This window comes from Phalacrocorax carbo, chromosome 7 (genome assembly GCF_963921805.1).
Source record: "Phalacrocorax carbo chromosome 7, bPhaCar2.1, whole genome shotgun sequence".
NCBI lineage: Eukaryota > Metazoa > Chordata > Aves > Suliformes > Phalacrocoracidae > Phalacrocorax > Phalacrocorax carbo.
In genome coordinates, this window is record NC_087519.1 from 44921019 (window position 1) to 44946233 (window position 25215).

Here is a 25215-nt window from a genome sequence, read left to right on the forward strand (position 1 = left end):
TGTGAGCCCAAGTTCTGGAAGTCAGAAAACACCAATCCCTGGACTGAGGCAATAATAGGTGAGATGCTTCCATTTGTTATTTCTGACCTAATACACAGTGCAGCTACGCCCTCCGTGCTTCAGCCTGGCACTGGAAATCAATTCTCTGGGACTGGCTAAGAGAGAGAAAGTTTATTTTGCAGAATGAGGCATAGTAAAAGGATAATAATGAAAGAATGATTCATCTTCAAACCACTGCCACCAGCAATCCATGGGGTTAATGACAAACAATGTATTACTAGATTTTCACCATGTAAAATTCCACTTCAGCTTGCATATGCCTAGTCCAAATGTGAAAACTGATTTCTGAAAACTTACTAAGCTGAAAGATGTTTCTTCAGATAGGTTCCTGCTGTTCATATGTTATGAGTGCCTGTGTTTACTCATAATTGGATTTCAGGCACCCCAAAACCTGAAGAGATCCAGAACCATGAACTGAAGTAAACTTTATAACGTGCTGTATGTAACTCTGGTTAGAGTACTTGCTGCAATGACAAAAACTGAAACTACACACTCTATCAGTTTCTCACCTGCTATTCTCCATGCTATACAGAGAAAATGCATGCAGCAAAGGATATACTGTTTCCATCCCAAGTATACTGTATGGTTTTTAAAAAACTGTTCCATTTTCTGAATTTCCTAATGGTATTAATGTAAATTTTATTTCAGCAGGCCTTGGTAGTAAATATTGTAGTGATACTTCCCCTGCCATACCTCCCTTGTGCCACAGATAGAGTTTACTTGTCAGTTGCCTGTGTTGGTGAGAACAAAAATTAAAATTAAAGAAGAAATACCACTTTATTATTAGAAATACTTCAGAATGTTAGGTATGTCTTAGCATTTCTATGTAGGAATTGTATATTTCAGTAAAACCTGCTAGATAAATCTTCTGTCTCAAAAAGGTGTGGCCCACAGGAAAAGATAAATAGGGATTTTGCTTTAGGCTATGACTGACTACGTTATCCATGTGAAGCAGCACCGTTTCCTCACCATACGCCACGAATAGCTGGCTCCCAAGTTTTTTAACTTACATGAAGCCCATCAATCTAACTTCAGTGTTGAGCTATCTTTGAGAATAGGATGTTGGTGCTTTCAAGAGGTTCACATTTGATTGCCTAGTTGAAAAAAATATCTTCTAATAAGTAGCTGTAACTACTGTCTGAAGGTGGAAGTATTTCACAGGACCTCTGAAGCATATCACCTCTGCAAAAACCAGCAGAGGTATCCTTGGCAGTTACCACAAAATAGTATTTGTATGACCAGTGTAACTAGCTCCTCACAACACAAGCTCGCACTAAACCTGGCGTTGCATAATGAGAACAAACTACTTGGAAGAGGAGCCAAAAGAGGATAGGAATTAAAACTTGCCCTTGAAGGGGGAGGTAAGCTTTAATTTGTTGGGTGTGGGATGGGAAGAATCCAGTAAAAAGTGACTGGAAGAAAGTGGTGGGTCTGACAAGTGTTTTTCTTGACAGGTCAGCAATCAAGGAATGGAGATTTAAATAGCAAAACAACTCTCCTCACACACACCCTCGACAGTGCACAATGTTGGGAGAGTTCCAGGGCCGGTGTTTGAAGAAACAGTAATAATAGGTAGCTATATGCAAAATAATACCATTAATATTAAAAATGGAATAATGTCTAAAAATGGCAGTGCTGATAGCAGTTCAGAATAGTGAGATGCTTCTACTGAATTCTAACAGAATTCTAAACATGTTCATTATAAAAGTAAGACCCTCTGAAAGGCTAACTAATAAGGACTGGTATAATTAAAATCTGTCTGTGAATTATGGTGCAGAGAAAAAGCTCACTGACAATTAACTGCATAAATGTATTTCAGAGAAAGCGAGGGACTGATGAGGATGGCCTGGAAGTCAGCATTGAGTGCTGCGCTTATGTGCTTTACAAGTTCACCATCTTGCAGTGTGTGCCGTGCCATCTGAGAGGCATAAGTAATTGGGGATAGAAGTAAGCCTTCAGGAAGTGAAGCAATTCAGTCAGTAGGGAATTACATTCCTCGGTTTGAAGAGAGGCTGAGCAACTTGAGAACTAACCTTAAAAACACCTTTTGAAGCAATTCTGTGTCTTCTCTATATTGCTCTTAGTTTATGGATCTTTCCTACTCCTTTCCCTTCTATTTTAAAAATGTTTTTTTTCAAACACTCATCTAAGTTCTGTTCATATGCTACAAAAGAAAAAGGGCGGGTGGGGAAGGGCAGGGCAGGACAGGTGCTTAGCTTCCTTAGGGTTGGGAACTGCTGACGTAAGGAAAGATGCAATACTTCTAAAGCATATGAGCAATCCGAGAGCTTTTTTTATAAAATGGCAGGCATTGTAAACCACGTTGAATGAGTTTGGGAGTTTGAGAGTTCTACTGGAAGTTGAAGAGCCGGCAGCTATTGCAGGCAGCTGTGTGCAAGTGAGATTTCTAAAAGCCTGTGTTTTTCATGGACTAGCAAGAGGGTAAAAAAGGAACCAACCATGAGCACAAAACCCAGAACTATACCGGTCAGGCATCTTCACTGCCACGGCGTATGAATCGTTTTACTAAATCAAGTGGTAAAGTTGTGAGAGGGGTACAGCCTGATAAGCTCTGTGACCGCTGGAGTGGTTGGAACAGTACCGAGTGATGCAACATAGGCTGCAGGCGGAAGCCTAAGCAGCACAACCCTGCCCGGCACAAGAGGGTCAGTGATAAAAACAGTTACTCACATGGAACTTTGTAATGGCTGAGATAAGGTGTTTCACTGTATCTCTTCTAATACCTTTCAGTAAGGAAAAAGGTCACTATTGAGTGTTCAAACTTTTAGCACAGGGAAGTAACCCTTTGCATTTAAATTGTCTTCATCTGGAAAGGGGAGTTAAATGTAAAATTTGTTGTGAGTCCAGGTTATTAAATAATGGTATTTTAGGTAGACCCTAGCAAACTGGGTGCACAGCACCATTCTGCTATGGAAATTCAACTTGAAAAGTAATTTGAGCAACACCTAATTATTACTAAAAAAAAGTATACAGGTGCCATACAGACAGCCCCTGCAGACACCTGCTCGGGAGAGGGGAATTGATCAGGAAGGCACAATGTTAAATAAGGAATGGGATGAAAACTACTTGGTGTGCACTGCTAATAGCTATTCCTGGTTCTGAGACACCATTACAGTGAATTTCAGCTATGGCCTTATTACAGAGGAGCTTTGGGGATGGACACACAACCCTCCAACTGGGGGGGGGGGGGGGGGCGGGGCAGAAATCCTCCCAGTCAGAATGCCAGTGCAATTTTAAATTGGGTCCAGACAAAGTTTAGATATAGAGCAAAACATAACCAAAAGGAGAAATGAGAGGTTTGCACTCTCTGTACTAGTTACTACTGCATGTAAACTTGCTTAGGGATAAGGGCTCATTCCAGTCTGTTCTAACTTTAGCACTAAGCAGGAAGATACAGTTCAGCCGCTGAGCATTTCAAGTAGTTGGAGGAGAGAAACACTTCATATACAAAGGTTCTAGTGCCAAGCAAAGGAGTGGGTGCAACACTTCCCCTGAAGATGAAGACCAAGACATAGGGGACAATAAGGGAGAACAAAGGCATTTCAGTGGTAATGCCCAAGCAGCATGGAACTGGGTAACTTGGCATTGTCAGGGCAGAGAAAAGCATAGCCTTAGCTCAAGGTTAACCTCCCATCATTTGGGCTTTTTTTTTCCCTGCCCACCCCCAAGCCCCCATTGTTTGCTATCCAGTGCTGTTCAAAAAGCACCTGTTAACAGGGCCTGTTTTCAGAGTACTTGGGAAGCAGAGGTACCAAAAGCCAGGTAGAATTCTTTTGGGGTAACAGAGACCTTAAATCTCCTTTCCCTACTGGAGGACAGCATGTTTTTACCCTAGTGAACAGATCACGCAGCTAAGATCTCCTGCAGCTTCTGTTTCAGGGTATTCACATGGCAGAGCGAAACCCCTTGCCACAGAGCCAGATCAATGTGGAGTTAAGGGATGAGAAATCACCTCCTAATTTAAGAAGATCAACCCCAAAGACTGCCTGGCCTTTGACTAAAGTTATATTATACTATTGCTGTCTTAGAAACTGCACTTACATCTAGTTCATATCTAGGATTAGTGTAGTCGGCCATGCAATGAAGAAGGGCCTCAGACAACTCCTGTGGGTAGGGAAAAAATTACAAACAGTCTGATTTTGTTTGGTTGGAATAAATTTATTTCATCTGTCTGTAAACAAGGTGTTTTTAATAGTTATGGCATTTTTTGAAATGCATATTAAATCAGATGAGTTAGACTGTATCCCAGATGTAACAAAGTGCAGGGAAAGAAATGGACAAATCAGCAACAAGAATTTGTTTAAATCTGTACATTATCCACAAGGCCCAACAATAGAAGCAAATACTAGAATGTCCCTAAAGTAGTGCCATTCGAAAGAAACCCTCGTAGTCAGTTAAAATCCATCTCACAATAGCAACAGTTCATTTTTTTTTTAAACAATAGTATGGCACAGAATACATATTAAAAAATTCATCACAAGACAGCCAAGTCAGTTATTCCAACCAATACCATCTCCCATTTATTCTTTTGTATACAGAGTTCTGCAGTTCTCTTTAAATGGACATACAAGTTAGTACCGTGCCTGAACTGAGAGTTTGGTTACAGACATTTCAGATGACTAGTGCACAAGGCAGTTCACTCCATAATTTCTGCAGCAAGGGTGTGACAGGCCAAATGAAGATTTTGAATTCGAAATGGCATTGTTTTGACAGTTTAGCTTTCAAACTACCGACCTTCATCCAAACAGTGGCTTCAGAGCAGCAAAACTCTTTTACCAGTAAGTGATCTGGCAGAAAGACTGGAGTCAGTCAGAGCTCCCAGTATAGCTGAAGGTGGCAGTTTTGCACAATGACACTGCAGTTTCATATTAAAAAACAACAACAAAAAAACCAACCCACAACCCCAAGCTGCAAATTAAAATTGGTCCTATGAAAAACTGAAACCAGACACACTCCAGATGGTTAAGTTGGGATATCTAATGTCCATAATGGCATCCTTTTACAATTCAACTACAGAACAGGAGCTGGCAAAAAAAAAAAAAAAAAAGTGCCTGAGCTATTGCAATGATGGAATGTCTCTGGGGATTCGTTCGGGATGGTGGTTTTAAGGTCATGGGAGGAAGTGCATCTGTACCCTTTCATAGTTTTGTGATTGCACTTGTTAAGCAGTACAAGCTTCAGACATCGTGAAGAAAAAATAAGAGACTTAAGCCTACAGAGAAGTGCAACAACAAAACTAACATTAACGTTAATAGCTTTTGAGTGGCAAATTGGTTAAACAAACCAGGCACTATAAAAATGGGTGTAAGCAAACAAATGTGGATTTACAAAAAAGAAAAAAAAAGAGGGACAGAAGTAAAGATATGCATGCACTTTTTTCCTCCCAACCGTGCTCTATGAAAGGAAGACTAGTGAGCTGTGTAATTGCTCAAAGTGCTGAAGAGGCATTGATCAAATTAGATTGTACAATCGGCACCTTGTTTAGTATTTAAGTTGGTTTTAGTTGTCAGTATCACACTAATTGCTAAGACAAAGCAAAGCCTACACTTGGTGTATTCCCCTCCCAAGTTTTTCAAGGTATCATGCATATCATCTTTGTGGTGCAATAATGGTGCCAGATATGGGACTTGGTTACATACAGTGGTTAACATATAAATGAACAAAGGGTAACTGGAATTATGACATTAGGAAATGGGTAAATAAAAAACACAAACTACCATCTACAGTCTGGTAGCACTGAACACAACTGGGTGGTGGTGAAGACAGTTGCTAGGTGGATGGGGAGAGGCTGCTTAGACGTCAGACCTCCTCAGGTATAAAGCCAGTTCATATGCTTTCTTGTTGAGTGTCCCTCCATGGACACCTTCCTTTCCCATGACTATAACCAATGCTGGAGTACACAAGGAAACAAAACAGAAATTAACAGAATTAAAGAAAAAAAAAAAACCAAAACACCTTTCCCCACCAACAAAGGGATACAAAGGAGACACAGGTTCATACCCCATCACCCTGCATTGCTAATAAAGTTTCCAGAATGTAAGGTTTAAAGCTCACCGCCAGGAAAGTTTAATAGCAATCTTCCCCTAATACTTAACAGTCTGCCTAGCAACTAGAACCCAGAGTCTCTCAAGTATTTTGCCATTGAGTATGCCTTCTTATTCAATCCGCCTCCATGGACCCCTTCTTTGCCCATTACAAAGACCAAGACTGAAAGAGAAAAGAAAAAAAGTTTTAAAAAGAGTGTGTTAGACAAGAAAATAATGCAAGTTTTAGGCAGTGCAATAAACACTCAAATATAAGATTTAGTATCTGGGTATTAAGCTAGTTTAACAGGAGTTTTGTAAAAATACAGATGTAGACAAGGCTGGGAGAAGGCATGAGTTATCCTCAGGGATTTTACATAACCATGTAACTCATAAGAGTTCACTGCTAAAAAAAATGCCACCATCTCAAAAAAGCATCATGGTGCCTCTCCACCATCAGCACCATCCATCATCACCCAGCAAAGAAACCCTGGCTGCGTCTTAAAAAAAACAGGGAAAAAGAAGCATTGTCAGGGACAAAAGTAGTCTAGGTAGAAAAACTGTGACTCTGAAGAGCAGAAGAGGGAGTATTCTTACATTCTTATGAGTAGTGGTCACTACTGGTGTTTGGAACCAGAGCAACTGCCTTGATACTACCAAAAAAAACCCATGGGGTCAGACTCGGGCTAAGACTTTCCATGCAACAATACCACTATAAAACACGATTTTTGCAGAAGACATAACGCAGGGAAGATTTTAATGCTGACCCTCTCTCTAATCCCACAATTTTGGTGAAGTGTCCCAACTGTCTTGGGAACAAGAACATCCTAAGGCTCCTCAACCAGTAAACACCACTTGCGTGTTGCCAGCAGATGTCACCCGCAGGTACAAAGACACAATAAGTGCCTGCTTCCACAAGCACAGTAATTGTTTCCCAAGCCAGGAATACTGTAATTGGAAATACTGCAGTCAGCCTACCTACAGGTGATTGTACATCTACATAGCAATTTGCTCACAAAAAGCTTAAGACAGATGGGCCTCCTTGGCGTTTCACAATTTGCATCAGAGTCAGAACTCCGTTTGTTTCACTTCAGTGCTGCAAACATCCTGCCTGTATCACTGCCAGCTGGCTTTAGCCTATAGACAAATTTTGCTCTAGTTTTGGTTTTATACTTACAAGCAAAAAGCCATTGGTCACCCATTGGTTCTACAGCCAGCCAAAAAATGCTAGGCCAGGTATTCTGAACACAAGGTGTACAGTATTTTGAGGCACATTTCTACATCCAAACCTAGTGCCTTCCCTGTAATATGTTTTACTAGAAGTTAAACGAGGAGCACCAAAGTAGGCGTACTAACATAAAGCAAGTTTCTCAGTGATACCAAATTGGATGGGCTTTTTTGCCTGAAGACAGACTTCAGAGAGCTCAATAAGAAATGCAAGAAGTGTTAGTGTAAAACTTGTTAAAAGGCAAGCAGGAGTAGCTCGTACAAAGAATTCACATCTTTGCAGAATAAACTTTTTTGAGAAGTTTCCAACAAAAAAGCTAGTTTTGCTACCAGTCATTAACAGAGCCCTACCATACGCTTTAGATACCAAGTTATCGTATACTTGGCAAGCTTACTTCAAGCTAGAGCCTGCTCTTTCCTGCTTGTCAGAGATTGGGATCTGTTTAACCATTTCACAGCCTAGCACCCAGCTGCGAACACAGGTGGGAACAGGGACAAGTGTTGATTCCCAGGCAGAAATCTAGTCTGTCAGCCAGACCACTGCCATCCACCCCCCTTGCATCACTTCCTGAAATTACCTATTAAATACAGGAGTTTGGTTTTCTTAATAGCTGGAGTCTATGCTTAGGGTCACACTCTTAATTCAGTGATCTGAAAGCAAAGAAAATCATGCTTACCTCGGCCAGCTCTGCCTACAGCAACATTGTATGTTGGCTCACCACCTTGACTCTTTGTCCTGATGTCCATTGTGCAGTCACCATCAACATACAGGCTATCTCTGATCACAGAGCACTTCTTTGCACCAAGGGTCAGACCATTGGTGAAGAAACCCTCTCGGTCTTTTCCTACAATCATATCTATTTCTACTGGCTGTCAAAGAAAAAAGTCCAGAGTTAGCACGGCAGTATTTTATTGTTTAATTTCCACTTAGAAAGCGTCCTGTCTTGTGCTGAGAGGATGAGACAGTAAATTTCACCTTGCTCCCACCAGGAAGTGCTCCAGAATACACAGGGCTTTGTTAGTCACAGTTTAGATTGCACTGGTTTATGGCCGCTGTAAGCAGTGGAACTGCTGCCTGGGAATACTTAACAGCCCAAGTCCGCAGTACCCCTCGGATCCAAGTTCTCATTAAAGGAGGTTCTGCTCGACTGAGGCCAGTTACACACGGGATATATGCGTCTGGGTGACTGAACACGCCAGCTTAGGCGCTAACTTTGCAGAACCGAAAACCCTGCCAGCACCTGTCCCCTAAAGATCAGCTCAGATGCCACCCGGCTGCATCTGCCTGTACCGAGGGGGCACTGCCTCGGCCCTCGCAGAGCAGCTGCGGCGGCGGGCCCCGCAGGGCTGGGGGCACCTCCCGGCAGGCGGTGGCCAAGCCACCCTCTGCAGCAGCAGCAGCGCGCCCCTCCGCCGCACCGCACCGCAGTGGCGGCGGGCCTAGTTCTGTGGCGGCGGGCGGGCCGCGCCGCCATCCATCCCCGCCTGAGGGGGAGCACAAGGGCCCGGGCGGGGAGCGCGGGGGTCGGGCGGGGGGCGGGGGCGGCGGCGGGCCCGGCCGCGACGCGGCGGCCTCAAAGTGCAGCGTCACGGCGGGCCCGCCCGCCCCAGTCATGGCCCGGCCTGGCCCTGCACGGCCGCAGGCCCGCCCGCCCACCCCTCCGCGGGCCCTGCCCGGCCCCGCTCTGCCCCAGCACCGGGACCGGGGCCGCGCCCGGGGTGGGGCGCGGCGCGGCGCTGGCCGGAGGGTCGGCCGGGGCAGGCCGCCCCGCACGGCCCTTATGTAAGGGCGGCGCGAGTCCCGCAGCGCCGGGCGAGTGGCGGGATCGGGGCCGGCGGGATCGGGGCGGCGACGGGGGCGAAAGACGGGCAGGGGCGGGGGAGGGGAAGGGAGGGAGGAATCAATGGCAGTGCGCCATCTTGGCGGTGAAAAACATGGAGCCAGCGGCGAGGTGGGCATTCACGAACGCCTCCTACGCCGCGCACGTAAGCCTCGCCGCAGCGCCGGGCCCGGGCGCGGGCGGCCCTACGCAAGCCCCGCCGCGCACGCCCCGCGCGGCCTCTCCCGCCGCCTCCCGCGGCCCCCGCGCGACGGCACCGGGGGCCCCACGGGCGGGCCCCGCCGCATCGGGCCGCAACCGCGGCCCCCGCCCCCGCTGCCGGGAAGGGCCCCCGCTCCCGCAGCGGCGCCGCCGGCAGCCGCAGACAATAAGGCAGCGCGGCCGGCCTGGCCCCCTCGGCGGGGCGGGCTCGCTCCCCCGCCGACAGGCCTGCCGCCCCCTTCTCCCGCCACCACGCAAGGTGCCCCCATCCCCAGGGCGCCGCCGCCTCGCCCGGCCAATAACGGCCGCGCCGCGCTCCCGCGGGGCCGAACCGGCGCCGCAGGCGGGCTCGCCCTTCCCCACTTCCACCCCCCCCCCGCCGCCGCCGCCGCCCTCACCGTGATGCTCTGGAAGATGCCGCCGGCCGTAGCTGCCCAGACGTACTTGGCGTCGCAGTAGCCCACAATGGCGGCCTCCTGGCAGCAGCCATCGCACATCAGGTTGTCCACGTAGCTCTGCCAGCCGGCCATCTTCGCGCGGGCGGCGGTGGGGGCGAGCGGGGCGGGCGGCGAGGCGCGGGCCGGGCGGCGGGCGGCGGGGCTGGACGAGGCGGTCCCGTCTCTCTCTCTCTCTCTCTCTCTCTCTCTCGCCTCTCCCTCCTCGACGGCGGAGCGGAGCCGAGCGCTGCAGCGAGCGGCGCGGCCCAGCCCAGCCCAGCCCTCCGCGCTGCCGGCGCCGAGGGGCGGAGGGGAGGAGGGGCGCGGCCCGGCACCGCCCCCCGCGCCGCCCGGCGCGGCGCGGCGCGGCCGAGGGGGTGGGAACGGAGGGTTTCGCCGGGCGGAGGAGCGCGGTGCGGGCGGCGAGGCGAGGCGGCGGGGTGCCGGTCCCGACCGGCCCGCGGCAGGCGGGCAGGGGCGTACGGTGGGCCCGGGGTCTGCTGCGTGGCCGGCGGGAGGGGAGAGCGAGCCGGCTCGGATCCGCCGGGGGAAGGGGCGCGGCGGAGCTGGGCGGTTCGTGCGCCCCCGCTGCGGCACGGCCGGCCGCCCTCAGCCCCCCACCCCGGCCCGCCGCCCCGCCCGGTGCCTCTGCCCGCAGCACCGAGAGCGGCCGGGGCGGCGGTGAGGGTGAGTACCGGCTGCGCGCCCTGCCGCCGTCTCCCACCGCTCCTCAGGGTGGGGAAACTCGGACCCGGCTCTTACATCCAAGAAACTGCGCTGTTCTCTCTCTGCTATCTTGCAAGATTCATCAAGCAGATTCATAGCTTTAGTTTGCTGGAGCAGAGCCTTCTCCTGAAAAACACCCCTGAGGGGCCTGCTCCACTGGTCCAGCATGCGGCTGAGTCTCTGTCCAGGTTCCGCTCCCCCAAGTCTGTCTCTTGGGAGGTAGCGTAAGCTCAGCTGGTTGATTTGTGTTTTATTTCTATGCATTTCTTGTCTTCTGTGTAACTCAGCAGCTGCAAGTATCCTTCAGGAAGGTGCTGTTGGCGACACTGCAGGTAGTTGGCCGTACTCTGCTGCCCTGCTTGCCTCCGTGAACTGAACCAATGTCCCGTCAATGTAGTAAGATGATTTCTGTGCCAAATCGCTGGTCTTATATTGAGCTGGTGGGCTCCTGATCATATGCGCTAGCATTGTTATGTTTTATTTCTTAATGGTTTTGTAAGTGGTGATTTCAGGTTTTATTCTTCCAGGTTCCGCCAAGTTTCTGTTGAAATAATTTAGTTTCCATGTTCCTTTATAAGAGGTTTGGGTCTGAAACCGGTATTTTGCTGCATCGATATTTGGCCCTGGGCAGGATCACTGCTTGGAAGACAGTCCTACTACAAGTTACACACGTGTTGCCATGTTTTAGTGCAGTGGCTCAATCTTGAAATTTGGGGAGTGGGATGGTCGCCTTCCATCTGAGCAGGGTGGTTTTGCCTTACTTGATGTCTGTTGTGATTCTCTGGGGAGTGGAGACAGGTGGGGTGCGAAGTGGCTGTCCATGTAATTAACTTTGAAACTTTAATTCAAGAAGTTAGGTCTTATACCTGAATATGCCAAGGTATACTGTACAATAACTGAATTTGCCTTTTCCTGAGGTTATGTCCCCCAGGAAGAATATTCACCAGGTATTTTTAATGAATATCCCTACAGCATACTTCAGGGTGTTCTTAGTCCTTTTAAGATCTAGTTCAGCTCTCATGGGATTGACTGTTGTTTAGATACTAATTGAGATTGCTTAGATTACTATGTACTTACAAAAGATCTTATTTGCATATTTTAGCTTAATTCCATAAGTATGTTCTCTATTTTATTTTCACAGTGCCTTTCCCCCTCTTGCCTGGAGGTATCTCATCTTCTTGCATGCACCCTTCCATGCATTTGTCCATCCCTTCCACCCGAGAACCAAGCATGCATTTCCGAGCCCTCACAACCTGATGTCCAGCCCTGTTTCATGGGAGGCAGAGACCCAGCGGTCGCTGCTAGCTAAGAGCTGGGCCGAGGCTACTTTAGCAGCCGCCGAAGAGGTGTGCGAGGCATGACGTAGCAGTCCCCAGGATTCCAGAGCCTTGCCAGTTGAATGTGTGGTGGGTTCAGTGCTTCGCCTCTTTGATGAACCAAACGTTTCACCTGGGTGTTAAAGAATGCAGAGTGTGTCTGGTAATATTACCACTGCTGTGTGGGGAATATCACCTTTTTTAATAGCTGCATAAACCAGGTGATCAGTAGCGTGAGTGCTATTTTGATGAGCAGATTGTGTTAGCGATACAGGGAATACAGTTGCCTGCTTTTAATGATTTAAATTGGAAATAACTGCACAGAAGTCTGGGATCTCCTGAACGTAAATAGATGGACAAGAGTAGAGGATTTGACACCTGCTTGGTAGCTCAGCTTTTAGTCATGTTATTTGTGAAGTAACTCTAGTAATATATTTGGGAAGTGAAGCCTAAATTGGGTTACTGTTATTTAACGTTGTGAAACTACCAGATAGCTTGTGTAGTTTGCAGAGTCAGCAGTCACCAGTGCTTTTTCTAAAAATCATAATCCTTTAATTCTATTTTCATGATTAGGTGCCTCATTTGGTCATGTTCTATGTTGTACAATCACTATAATGCTATTTGTATAGACACTACTGCAACAGTGCCTTTGAGACTGTCTGATTTAAGAAAATGAGGTTGCTCTCTATGTTAAAAATGGTAAGAGAGGAGTTGCAGTTTAATTTTTTGTTACGAGTCTTAATTGGAATCTGAGACATTTGTTAAATGAAGGATTTATATATAAACAAAATATTGTTGTTAGAATTGATAGATGTAGTGAGGCATTCTAATGTCAGTACCTGGACTGATGTACGAAATGGTGCTGTCTGAACTTAAGCTGTACGTGTACGATAAATAGTCGCTAAACCGTGATTTCTTGTATTTTACTCTCTTTCTACATTCTGCCCAGTAATTCTTCTTTCTGTAAGATATTTGCACACTGCAGCCACAGTTTGGGTTTTTTTTTTCTGCAGCTTGTAACAATTATTAGTCTTTTTGCTTTGGTTCAGAAGTTTGTCTAAAATTTATGTTGGATCACATCTAAGAAAAATAATAATTTGAAAGAATTTTAAAGTACCGACTGTGCTTAGCCAGAGTGTACTATTTATAGCTTTGTGAGAAACTTTGTTGCTTTTGTATTAGTAATGTAAAAGTTGAAATTGGCCAAAACCTTGAAGGAGGTCATATATTTTGTTAGTAAAATAACTGCAGTTTTTTGTCAGGCTTTGTAACTACCAGAGCTGCTGCTGTGCTCAGAGTGGTTGGGCAGCCGAAGGTAAGATTTCTTATCATGTCCCTGGTTCTTCCTGTTTTTCACCAGATTGGACCCTTTGGAGATAACGTTAACCAGCATTTATGAGTAGACAGGAAGGGCAGGTGACCATCAACAGAATGCAGCTTGACTTCTTTGTTAAAATTAAACTTTACAGAGCCAAAGCTGACTCGATGCATCATTTGTCACCAGCGTTACCACTGCTCACGTCATTTTGCGGTGCTGCTCTGGTGACTTCCTCTCCAGACCATATTGGATTTCCTGTGGCAGTCTTTCTCTTTACCACAAGTGCTTTCGGAAGAGCAGAGGGTAAAACTGATTTAGAAGTGTTAGGCGTTAGCAGATTCACTTCTGCTGATTAAAAGCCAAGAAGCAAGGAGCAGTCTGTCTCGTAACCTCGTGGTGATGACTGGAAAACGGGCTTTGCAGGGTCCTTCCACAGCCACTTAAGGGACTTGGCTTAAAAACAGGGAAGCCACCAAAGGCTGCAGTGAGTGTTAACTAGGAGTGAATTGTAAAAATGACATATTAATGAGCTGAAAACTTGAAGCTAGCTTTAAAAATATGGTGATACAAAATGCAACAATCCTTAGAGTAAGACCACAGTACAAAGTTTTATTGCATAGCTACAAAAAGTTGAAAAAGTTCATGCCCAGCACTAGCATAGCTATGGTTCTGGTACAAAGAGCCCTGTACAACAGCACTAGAAACCATCCAGAAAGTTCTGGAAAAAAGATGATTTTCTGTTGTATCTTTCATCATTTGGAAAAGAGGTTTAACTCCACGTGTGGATGAGAGTTTCATCCTGATAGAGAAGGTTTTACCAGTATAGATAGCTCAGCAAAACTTTTGTCTTTCTAAGGATTAATTAGGTAAGCAGTTAAGAAGAATTTCCCTTCCTTATCCTTTATTTAACCATAGTCATAGGACCTTGCTCAGTTTTTGGATTTTTAAGGTAAATTCTTGATCTTACTGGTGGCCAACAAAAAATAAACCTTAATCCTAGAAATTAAAGTATATTATTTGTAAATTCTTACTTGGACAGGTAGTCTCTGGTTCATAATGGTTCATATGAGTAAGCTGTGCAGAACTAGTCTGATGCGACCCAGCTTTCTGTGTATTCAGGTTTATCAGTCAGGTTCCTCTGTGTATTTAGATCTTGCAGTATTTTGGTTTGCTTTAAATAAAGCAAACAGAACCCACATAGGTAGCCCTCTGTTAACTTTTCAATTATGAAACAAGGGTATGTACTGGGAAATTCAGTGAGTTTGTAGATAGCCTGACACAGTGGAGGGAATGTGGTAGCATCTTCAATCCAAGCTTTTATTTTTTATTTTGTCCAAGCTCAGTGGTGGCTCGTTACATGCCTTTGTTAACTGATTCTTTCAGTGGGTGAAAGGTCGTATAAAAGTTAATCTGAACAGCGAAAGCTAAGACTGAGAAATCTGGTAAAGGAGTTGGAGAAGCACAAAGTTAGAGGGAGAGAAAGCAGAAAGGTGGAAAATGGAGCAGAGCAAGCATGGGCTCTCAACACAGTCATTGTTGTATGGATATTTGTGCAGTGTGGTTAAACAAGAGTAGCTAAGAGTCTTTTTACTACATGAAGTCTATACCTCTGATCTCTGTGTGGTCTTCACTGACTGCACTGAGAAATGGTGTTAGACGAAAAAGAACAACATTTAACTGTTCCCGGGCTTCATCTGGGTTATTGGATTGGGTTTTTTTTCTGTCAAAGTTAACTGGTATATAATTTCACCTTTTTAATAGCATTTTTGCACTGTGCTAGCATACATTAAGGGAAAAAACCCAAACTTTTTCTAACGTCCTATCACGTTGTGGGTGCACTGCAGTAACACCAGAACTCTCCTGCTGAATGTGACCACAAGGTCAGCAGCATCTTCCTGGCAGCCCACAGATGTGTCATAGCCGCTGTCCAGTTTTTGGCCGCCTATGTACGGTCATGCTCTGGTTACTGAACTGACAGGCCTTCATGTTCTTCTAGCTCACAGTTTCTTTAGGTGATTGTTTTTGCACCACTTTATGCCGCTTATTCAAACGAACACATGGTTTAGCCAGGGAACTCTGAAGTTTTGTTTGGTACATGATTTCCTTCATTAAGCTTTCTTTCATTGACAGTATCTGTGTGTCTGTCTGGATGATATTTCATCCCCTGATCACAAATAATTTTATGGTTTATGTTTGTTATTCGTTAAAAGTCCAAAGGATTTTTGGATCACAGATACACAAATTTATCTGCCATATATAATTTCTACCCAAAACATTAACTGTCTGCAAAAGCATTTAATAACAATTCTGAAATATAAAAATCCATATTTTCCCAGATAAATGATACAGTTCCAACCCTAATGCTTTGTAAAATTACAAATATATGTTATTTTTTGAATGAAGCAGAAATGGCTAAATGTTTTTCTTTTCTTTGCAATTATTTTTTTAATTTAGTACCAAATTTCTCTCTAGCCACAAACTACTCTATTCTAGCTATGAATAACAGTCAACCTGCATGCTGTAAGCTCACCAAGAGCCAGTATATGTATATTTAATATTTAGAATATTTTTGTGTGAAGTTTGTATAGTTGAAGTACTACTTAGTTTCAACATCCAGAGAATTATTTCTGCCATAGGTGTAGTGCTCTTCTTTCAATTACATCTAGACAAATAAATATAATATTTTTGAGAAACAAAGTATATGAAAATTATTCTGCTCAAATTTGTCTACATAATCACAAAAGAAGATCACAGAAAAGTTTTAAAAGGCATGAATTACGTGCTTAGAAAAGGTGTACCCAGTCTGAAAGTGTGATACTGCTGAACTGTAGAGCAGCCACTGTGGTATGGATTAAAGGAATCATTAAGAAACTAAAAATTGGAGGAACAGGGAAAAGCAGAACTGAGCAAAGCGGAAAACAGCCTAAAAATGGTGTGGTTTCATTTAGAACATTTTCTCTTCTTTTTAAATACCTCACTGAAGGAATCGAATAATACCCTATATTGACCAAACTATTAATTATGAAAAGTAAACATGCTGAGAACATTATGGGGAAGAAACTTTGCAGAGGACTGTGGAGCTGAGGCAGGTCTCCTTTAGCATTGCAGTGAGCTGGCATCCGTGGAGAGCTGGTAGATGGCTTCAGGAGGTCATGGTTTTGATTGTATACTGATCCTGTCGATGGATTGTGCCCCCCAGCATCACTGGTTTAATGTCATCTACATAGTAGGTGCTGATGGAGGCAAGCGTCTGAATCTCAGATTATATGCTGTTTTGAAGCAGGTGCTGGGTTTATATTATCAGTCTTTACAGCAATTGGGAGTGGACTTGTGGTGGTGTTACTATGGGGAAGAAGAATCCAGTCATCTGCTGTGTGACCCTCCATGCTCACCTGCCTGTATTCTTGGCATCCTTATCCAGCAATGCAGCTTGTACCACATCATCAGGTCACCCTTCGAGCGTCCACAATTGCTCACGCCTGCTTTTTGGCCATATGTGTTTCTAACAATATATATTCCCAGTGGATGCTTAAGTTATGTGAAGACTTTCATTGGTAAAATTCATCTAATAGAGCTTGTCTGTATTCTGGATGAAGATAAAGGCCAAATTGGCAAAGTGACTTGAAGATTTGTAACTTGGGTGTATTATTTTTATCTAGGAGAGTGAAAGGATTCCTCCTATTTCAGTTTTCTTTGAAACTCAAATGTAAAGTGCAGAATGAGGACCATTTTTCTTAAATGAAAATACATTACTTCAGTGCATTAAAAAAAAAAAAAAGTCTAACATGTTAGCGCTTTGGCTGAACAATCAGAGTAAGTGTCCTTTGCTATACAAACCTTGTCCTCATGATTAGGTTAGAAGAGCGTGCGTAAGGCAGTTGTGACAAACAGTGTGGTTTTGGTTACAGAGCTAGAAACAGGTGCAGTTCTAGCAGTTGCCATTGCAAAAAGAAAAAAATGCAGAAAAACAGAGCAAGGGAACATCACCACCCACTAGACTTTTTTGTGTGTTTGTTTTCATTTTCATAGACACCCATTTTCTTGTGTTACCATTAGTAGATGTCTGTGGAGAAGATCATGGTAAACTGCTGGCGGGTGGTCAAACCGTGTGTTAAACAGTAAGGGCATCAGCCTTTCAAAACCATCAATAACCTGTTTTTAGATACGGGTTTGTGGAGTGAATTGGAATATGTGCTCTTTTATTGGAAGGAAATTGAACTTTTGTACTGAAATAGAACAGCTTGTAGGCAGCATTTAGGCAAAGGTATACTTGTTTCTCAAAACCTACTGTTGGCATGGAGCTGGGGGTGGTCATCAGCCAAGTACTGGCTGCAGCAGAGGAAATGGCACTTCTCCTCAACGCCGGATTATACACTTTTCCGCTTCACTCGTTTATAACTCCGTTCTCTTGGATGCAGCTGTTTCTCCTTCTTGTTTACATATTTTTCTGTAGTTCCAATGACTATTTTCCTTTAAGAGTAGTTTGTGGTGAAAAATAAGATTGCGCTTCACTCCACACTTAAGGCATTGTAACTGCACTGGCTTTGGTGGTAGCTTTGGTTAATCAGTAGTGTGAGAGGATAATCATCCCTGTCAAATGATTGGTAAAGACTAAGCAAAAAGAAAACCCCAACTTTATAAGAAAAGGATTGTTTTTATTTTAAATAACTGAATATTTTTGCTTCTATCTGTGCTATTTTAGAAGCTATATGCTGCAACAGGAAAAGAAATACCACAAAAGGAGTTAAGTTCATAGCCATAGTACAACCACGATCACCTTACAGCATGCAAAATAGTACTTTGACTTTAGCAAAGATCAGTTGAGCTGATCTGCCCCCTCTACTGCAGTTCCCTTCTCTTTCCTTCCTCATCCACTTCCCCTCCCTGATGGCCCTTCCCTGTGATCTGTCCTTCTTTCAGAGTCGCAGCCTGGTGTGTACAAACATCTTCTGAAGTATGTGGAAAAAATACTGATTGATTGATTTCCAGGTAGTTGTAAGGGAGTTTTTTCTGAAGGGTGTGAAAATAAATAAATAAATGTCCCAGGTAGCTTTCCAAATACAAATAAAATATGGTTAAACTTTATCCGCTCTTCAGGTATTTTCAGTATTAATCAGGAATACCTTTTTTTGCCACAGTGCAACTACTATTAAATACCGCTACAGTAAGTTCCTTTCCAGAATTAAACCAGGAATCTTATTTACACATTGCTTCAGGGATGGCAGCTGGTGTCGTAAAGTATTTTCTGCTGAAAGAAAAGAGAATGTAGCTGGGGCACAGATCCAAAAAAATGGAATTCAAGTGCTTAAATCCAAAGTTTCAGTTCTGAAGTCATCCTGAAACCGGCTTTGTTTCTGGCTAATGTTTAGGTGACCAGACCCCGTGCGGGCACAGAGCCTGGTGTGAGAGCTGCAGGCAGCTGCTGTGGGGCAGGCACTGAGGCTCTGACAGGTAGAGGTGCAGGATACCTGCCCAGCAGCACTGACAGTGGAGGCAGCTCTCCTCCAGCTTCATTTCTTGGAGAGTGACCTGGAGGCTGCTCTTTGGGAGTGACTTGCAAGCACCAGTGCCAGGGTCCCCCTGTAAAATGAAGGGGCGTCTCGTTCTGGGGGGAGTCCGGGTGCCATTGCCCTTTCCATGCAACCCTTTGAGAGCACTTAGCAAGAAATGGGAAGCCCAGGATTCAAATCCTTTCTTTTCCTGAGAAGTCACAAATTTTCCACTTCTCTTGAGAGTGCTCTAGCTCCCGGCAGCTGGCTTTTGGGAGGAGTGTGCCGCCTTCCGTCCCTCCCCGCCTGCGCCCGGCTCCCTGGATCCAAAAAGGAAGAGTAGTGCAAAACATTGTGGTGTGATCTGATCACAGAGCACTGTCGAGGAGAGGAGTGCTGGGTATATGCGTAGCTCCACAGGCTGGCACTCCTCTCGCTGTTGCAGGTGTGTATTTCAAGCACTTTATCCCTATCCAGGTAGTGCCGTGTTCTCTGTTGGGTACAAGATACAGCAGCTTTACAATCAAGCCTTTGTACACTGTAAGAGTAATGCCAACAGGCTTCTCGATGTCTGTGTGTGACAGCATTGGGATGCTAGGCTTGCTGCTTCTCAATAGTTTTGTGAGGATGTTTGCTATTTTTGGACTGCAAATCTTTAAGTAACTTCCAAGACCCTGGCACTAGATGGAGCTTTAATCTACTTGCACTTAGAAGTCTATTAAGTTTAACCACAAATTAAAAAAATAGGGAAGAATAGATGAAGATATGTGTGCCTGCTGCTACATTTACAGTTCCCTTTTTCCCTTTTGTTAGCTGAGTGTTGTAAATTATAATTTAAATTTAATTTAAATGAAAATTAAAATATTGCAGTAGAATCTCCTCGATCTAGTAGGTGCTTTATAATCACTCTTAGTAGCACCCCTTAATGTACGTTCAGGCTCATGGGAGAAGTTGCTGTCAGATATGCTGAAAATGTGCTGCATATTAAAGCTAATACCTGGGCTGTGCTGAATAGAGGTGATGCCATTTTCTGAACAAAGTTCTGTGTATATTTCAGGATGGGGTGGAGGTGACCAAGCCTTCTGTTTGCTCTGCTCATTCAGTAATGCATTTGCATTTTTACTTCATGCTACCAAAGGCAACAGTTCAGAATCACCTGTATCAGTCACTTCATTTTTCCTCCATGTGCTACCCTTGAAAATACTGAACAAATAGAAACAAATAAAAACCAGCTTTGAAACTGTAGTGTTTAAGACTTTTCATTTAGCAAGCACCGTGTCTCACGGGCTGCACGGCACATATCAGAAATTTAAGACTAGCTCTGCCTTCCACAGAAATAACTGGAAGTAGGTTTAATTTTGTTCTTGGGTGCCTGTGTTCTTATTAGCAAGAGACTGATTTGGTCAAAACCATTGTTAGACACTGAAGTAGCAAATACGTAATTAGTTCCTATTCACAGCCCCTCTGCTGTTTTATTAAATGGTTTAATGTAGTAAACCAGGAGATGCATACTTGGGAAAAAAAATCACAAGGCATGCTGTTCTCAGAGCACTGGAGGTGATAAAAAAAGATGATTGCACATTTCATCTCACTCCCATCGTCTTCTCAAGGTCTAATCCTTCAGTGTCTTTCATGTTTTATCAGCCTGACTAAGGGACTGCACATACCACAGAATGAAAAACCTCTGTAGAACAGTTTGCATGAATGCTGTATTGCCAATATGAGCAAAAGCTCATATTTCTGGAAGATTTCTACTATACTACAAAACTGTTAAGGAACCATATTGTATCTGGAATAGTACATGCAGTGTTGTAGACGACAGGGTTTGCATATGGCAATCTGCTTATAGTATTGGCTGTACGGAGTAGGGAAGCGGCACAAGCAGCTTTCAGAAAAAGGGTCTGTTGGAGAAAGTAATTTTAGAAGAGTTTCATAGTTGACCTGGCAAAATTTTAATTGCTACTTGTGACCAGGTTAAGTGTATTCAAAGTCATAATTTCCATATGAATCAATGGAAGTTTGGTTCTTAAGAATCTTTTAAGAATTTGTTGTCACCAGTTGCATTCAGACTGTAAAATTTCGGTAGTCTGGTTTCAAGGGAAGTAGTTTGCTACCTGTTGAAGACAGAAGTAAGTAATAGGAATGAATACACTGGTACCCAATTCTTCAAATGCATCTGGAGAGCAATGAGAGGTTATAATTCCTGGTGGCATCACTGATACAGGGCATTAAAAGGTTAAATGTGATTATTTCTTTACACTTTCATTTTACAAAAGTAGCTTGTAAAAGTACTGAGGGTCAAAGCGTGCTGGAGCATTCTGTTACATTTGGCAGTTCCTCTGCTGGTGTGTACACAGACACCGTTTCATTAAATGGGTGGATGTATCTGGTAAGCTGTCCTTTGGCACCACCATCATTATACAGAAAGCATATCTACAGAAATAAGTGTCATAAAATCTGCACAGTGCATAAATGAACTTTTATTTCTTTTTTTAGATGTTCTTTATCTCATTGTCCCATATACCAATTAATGTGGCTGGACAACTATTCCTGTTTTCTTGGAGGTGGAAAAGAAGATGCAGACGCTACATTTTCAAAGATGGGTGTAGGATTTACCCGCAAAGCTTCCTCTGACCTGAAGACCTGGAAAAGTTTCCCCTTTGTAAATGTGGGGGTTAGATTGTAAATTAGATGTGTATGTTCAGATAAATAACTGTAACCCCTGAAGTCTGGATAACATCTTGGCAAGTAAACTAAGCAGGTTCAGGGAATGCAGAACAAAGGAATGTGTGGTGACTAAGGACTGATTAGTTTATACAGAATATGACAGCAAGACCATATTTATATAGATGTATGTTGTCCACTGCTTTGCTGTCTACATTTCAGTACTGCCCAAGGCGTGGTTTATGCCCTTGCTTTAAGAAATTCTTGAGAAGCACGCTCTTGTTTACATGGCTGACTTTTTTAGTGTCCCCTTTAAAAGTGGATGTACAAAACTGCAGACACAACTCCGGTGTTGTTCATGCCAATGCCACAAGCAGAGCTAAAATCACCTCCTTGTTCCTTCTTACTACCTTGCACCTGCTCAAGCACAAGCAGTTGCTGGAGAGGGAGAGTGGTAGGTCAAACTGAGACTTAACACAGACGGGTCCACCATGCTTGGAAGAATTAGGCTACACTATTTCTTCTTTATCCATATGTATCCTTTTGTGCAAGAGACTAAATCTACAGTTATGAATATTTGAAATGTAAAAGTTTATTGGGGAAGAAATCCATCTTTTTTTCTGTAGCATGCTGGGGAAATATTCCTGTGTAATTAATGATGTTCTCTTTAGGGTTTTTCACCTTTAAAGACTAGTTTGCACTACTGAATGTGCAATGTTGGAAATTCAAACTGGTCACAGAGAGAAATGAAAATAAATCACTTAACTACTCAGAATGATCCTTACTACTTGCAGGGATCAGGCTAATGAAATCAAGCAAGGAAGCAGCAAACATGCTCTTACCTCTGTTGATGTAAACCCAAAATAATACTACAGCCTTGAATGGAGGTGAGTCTGGAGCAGTATGTGTTAGCATACTTTGGGAGGGAAGCCCTGCCTTCCTGATAATTACTAATTATTATTAAAATCTGATTCTTGTAATGTTTTATTTACCTTCTGTAGTAGATGCTTTTTGGGTTGGATGCATCAGATGCTTGAGGACAGCACACTCTGAATACTGCTTCAGAAAACGTTGTATGGAGTTCTTCCCTGTGTTGGCAGTTTGGGAGGACAGCACTGTGAATAAAGAGTGGAAAGGGCAAACAGAGACATGTTCTTTAGCCACCCAGGCCCTGAATCTCATTGTGTCCTGTTGCTTATGATGGTATCACTCCTGATCTCCAGATGATTCCTGATTCAACAGGGTTAGGTCTGTAGTAACTGTGGCAACCCAAACCGTAGAAAGCTGCTTATGACCTAAAGCTGAGGCTGCTTCTGAGTATTAATGGGGTGGTTTTTTTTCCTCCCAGAGAAGCTATGCTAATTGGCCAAGAAATGAAAGCAAAACAACTGCTCTTTGATTACAGCAGTGCTTTGATGTTTGTATTTCACCCTGACCTAATCTCAGTAATAGAAAAAAAACCCCAGAAGTTGGGAACTGAAGTGACGATACTAGAAACAAATTTTTTCATTAAAGCAGTGAATATTTTTTGTTCCTTCAGCACAAAATCTGACCTTGAATTTCAATCTTCTTCCAGGGCTATTTTTTCAGAGACTTTGCTCTGACCCGTAGGAGTATGTGAATAGGATGAGCAGGGTTCATGGGAGTCCTCAGCAAGGCATGCAATTGTTTGCAGCACGCAGTTAGGCAAGACCTGCAAAGAACGTACAAGAAATTGTCATTGTGTTCTCTTCTCACCTTCTTTTTGATACGTAAAGAAAGCTTTGTTTGCTTCTTTAAATAATTGTTATTTGTCTCAGGAATGCCTGTGATGCTCAGTCTGTGACATTCAAGGAAAGCTTTTGAAATCTCACATACAAACTTTACAGCTTTATTCCTTCATTTACCATTGCACTTCCAGTGAAGCAGGACTTCAATTTCTATCATTAAAAAACCCCCAGTTACTAATTTAAAAAAGAAACATGTTCAACCATTTTGGTTCATCTTCATTTCTCTTCAGTGAGTGAATGAGGGCACAAGCCAAAATCTTTTGTCTCTGTCACAGCTGAATATTAATAGGTGAGCAGGAAATAATTTTGTCACATTGCTTCTCTCTGGAAGAGACAAAACCACTTATTGAATACAAGAGGCTTAGGCACAAAATAATCGCTAGGCTGCTCTGCAGTGTTAAGACTGATGTGCTTCCCAGTATATTCAGAACATCTTTTTCTAAGTCTCCGGAGACTGCAACTTCAGAAACGCAGACATTTGTGAGCAGCTGGGAAGCAGGAATGTTAGAGCTCAGGGTCGCTGAAGTGGTTGGACCCTTCCAAAGGCTGTTGTGAGAAAGAGGGCATTTGCCAGAGCAGGAATTGGACTCAAGTGAGCCTGGTCCTGCAACCTCTGCTCTTCTCTCTGTGGCAGCTGATTTGTCTCTGTGTCTTCCCAGGTCATGTGCCACTTGTGCTTGGGTTGGTTTCCAGGATAGCTGGTGTGAGTCAGTCTGCCAGAAGTATGGAAAGCCCCATGTTGTGGATAACTCCCAGCCTGACCTTTTGTACGGAGCCAATTACCAACAGCTGGGAAAGGTCTCATCATCAAAGCTTTCTCCGGTTAGTAGAAGAATGTGGCTACTTTTAACGGTTTACTGGCCAAACTAGGTGTGTTCAGCTAGCACACTGAATTGCAGGATTGTAGTAGTTATCTCATGCAGTTGAAGGGGGGGCCCCCTTTGGGTTTTCTTGGGCTGGGTTGTTTGGGGCACAGGATTTGATGAGCTCTGCCTCTGCTGGCCTCCCAAGGCTTTCCTGCTGCCTCTTGCTGCTACGTGACATGGCTGCTTTTGCCTGCTCCCACGTGAATATAATATCAGATTCGGGGCAGGGGCACAGGAGAGCAGCAGCTCTTTTGTTCTTTAAAGGCCGTTTGTAAAGACAAAGGGCTAAATACTGGTTTACTCAGGCAGGTTTTTTTTTTTTCTGGTGATATCAAAGCAAACCCATTTAAATAATTACAGCATTTTCCCCATATTTCCTTTACGTACGGTTTTTCACAGACCACGTGGCAGTAATAATTGCCTGTTATTGCAATATATTCCAAATAGACTGGTGCATGTGAGTCTTATGTAGTAATGCTGATGCTGAGCAGCTGTTGTGTTTCTACCTAGAAAAGCTCCATGTTGCTGTGATTACCTTATCTTGACTGTAGAACATTGGCTTTTGGTTCTTGTTGTGAGTGAAAAATAGTTATTCATAGAGTAGAATTATTTTGCTTTACTACCAAAGTGTTCCTTCTCCTGATGGAACAGGAGGCTATGTTGGGCAAGTGTATGTCAGGATGCGAAGATACTGTAGTCCCAGCACCTAGCACTCTACAGGCCCTTGTTAAGAAAAGATCCTTTGTCCTTCAATGCATTAATGAGGAATTCCTTTCCACTTACAGCTCTGATAATGGCAACTATAACACTTGCTCTAGCAGCTGATCTAGCTAAGGGAGCAGTTGTTTTGTGTGTTTCTTGGAGGCTAATGCAGTGCTACTGCTAAACCTTTACAGCTCTGTCATGTTAATGCCAAAAAAAGAGAGAGTATTTGATTTTCTTAAAAAAACAAACAAACTGACCACAAGCCTTGCTTTTTGTGGCCAGCTCCTCACAATTGTCCTGGACTCTGTCCAGTTCTTTCTATTGAATAATTTCAGCATAAGGCCCTTGTAAAGTTTGCTCTAAAATGGATTCAGTCCAAACCTTTTGTTTGTTAGTAAAGAACAAGTTATAGACAGTAGATTTTTCTTTCTTGTTTAATATGTATAAGCTCCTTTTACAGGCTCTATCCAAAGAACATTCAGTTAATTACTCAAGGCATCTTGTTATTTGGAGCCACTGCTTGTAGGGGAAGTGAAGCTGCTTCTTTTGTGA

At 43.9% G+C, this 25215-nt stretch overlaps 1 protein-coding gene and 1 long non-coding RNA gene across 3 annotated transcripts in view; one reads left to right on the forward strand and one right to left on the reverse strand.

Moving 5' to 3' along the window:
• Positions 1 to 4218: 4218 nt before the first annotated feature.
• On the reverse strand, positions 4219 to 10075 carry PFN2 (profilin 2). 2 transcript variants are annotated; one of them, XM_064457782.1, is made up of 3 exons: positions 9772 to 10042; positions 8009 to 8201; positions 4219 to 5971 (listed from the first exon to the last, which is right to left on the reverse strand). In XM_064457782.1, exons 1-3 carry the CDS (start codon positions 9901 to 9903, stop codon positions 5874 to 5876), a joined length of 423 nt encoding a protein of 140 aa, XP_064313852.1. In that variant the 5' UTR covers positions 9904 to 10042; the 3' UTR covers positions 4219 to 5873. The 2 variants fall into 2 exon arrangements, with proteins under 2 accessions (XP_064313852.1, XP_064313853.1); XM_064457783.1 differs by lacking the exon at positions 4219 to 5971 and adding an exon at positions 6124 to 6288 and having other exon boundaries at positions 9772 to 10075.
• A 3-nt stretch (positions 10076 to 10078) lies between these two features.
• Positions 10079 to 25215, forward strand: part of LOC135314390 (uncharacterized) — a 74406-nt gene continuing 59269 nt past the window's right edge. The window contains exons 1-3 of the long non-coding RNA XR_010373890.1: positions 10079 to 11942; positions 13213 to 22210; positions 23752 to 23914. This is a non-coding gene — a long non-coding RNA (uncharacterized LOC135314390). The remainder of the gene's footprint in view (positions 11943 to 13212; positions 22211 to 23751; positions 23915 to 25215) is intronic.

What these genes read in the sequence shown, in the direction of transcription:
- PFN2 (XM_064457782.1), bottom strand. Translation starts at nt 9,903, where the DNA reads ATGGCCGGCTGGCAGAGCTACGTGGACAACCTGATGTGCGATGGCTGC. An exon ending in GCATCTTCCAGAGCATCACG is followed by an intron (nt 8,202 to 9,771) that starts GTGAGGGCGGCG and finishes TTTCTTTGACAG; the next exon opens with CCAGTAGAAATAGATATGAT. An exon ending in TGTAGGCAGAGCTGGCCGAG is followed by an intron (nt 5,972 to 8,008) that starts GTAAGCATGATT and finishes TGTGTACTCCAG; the next exon opens with CATTGGTTATAGTCATGGGA.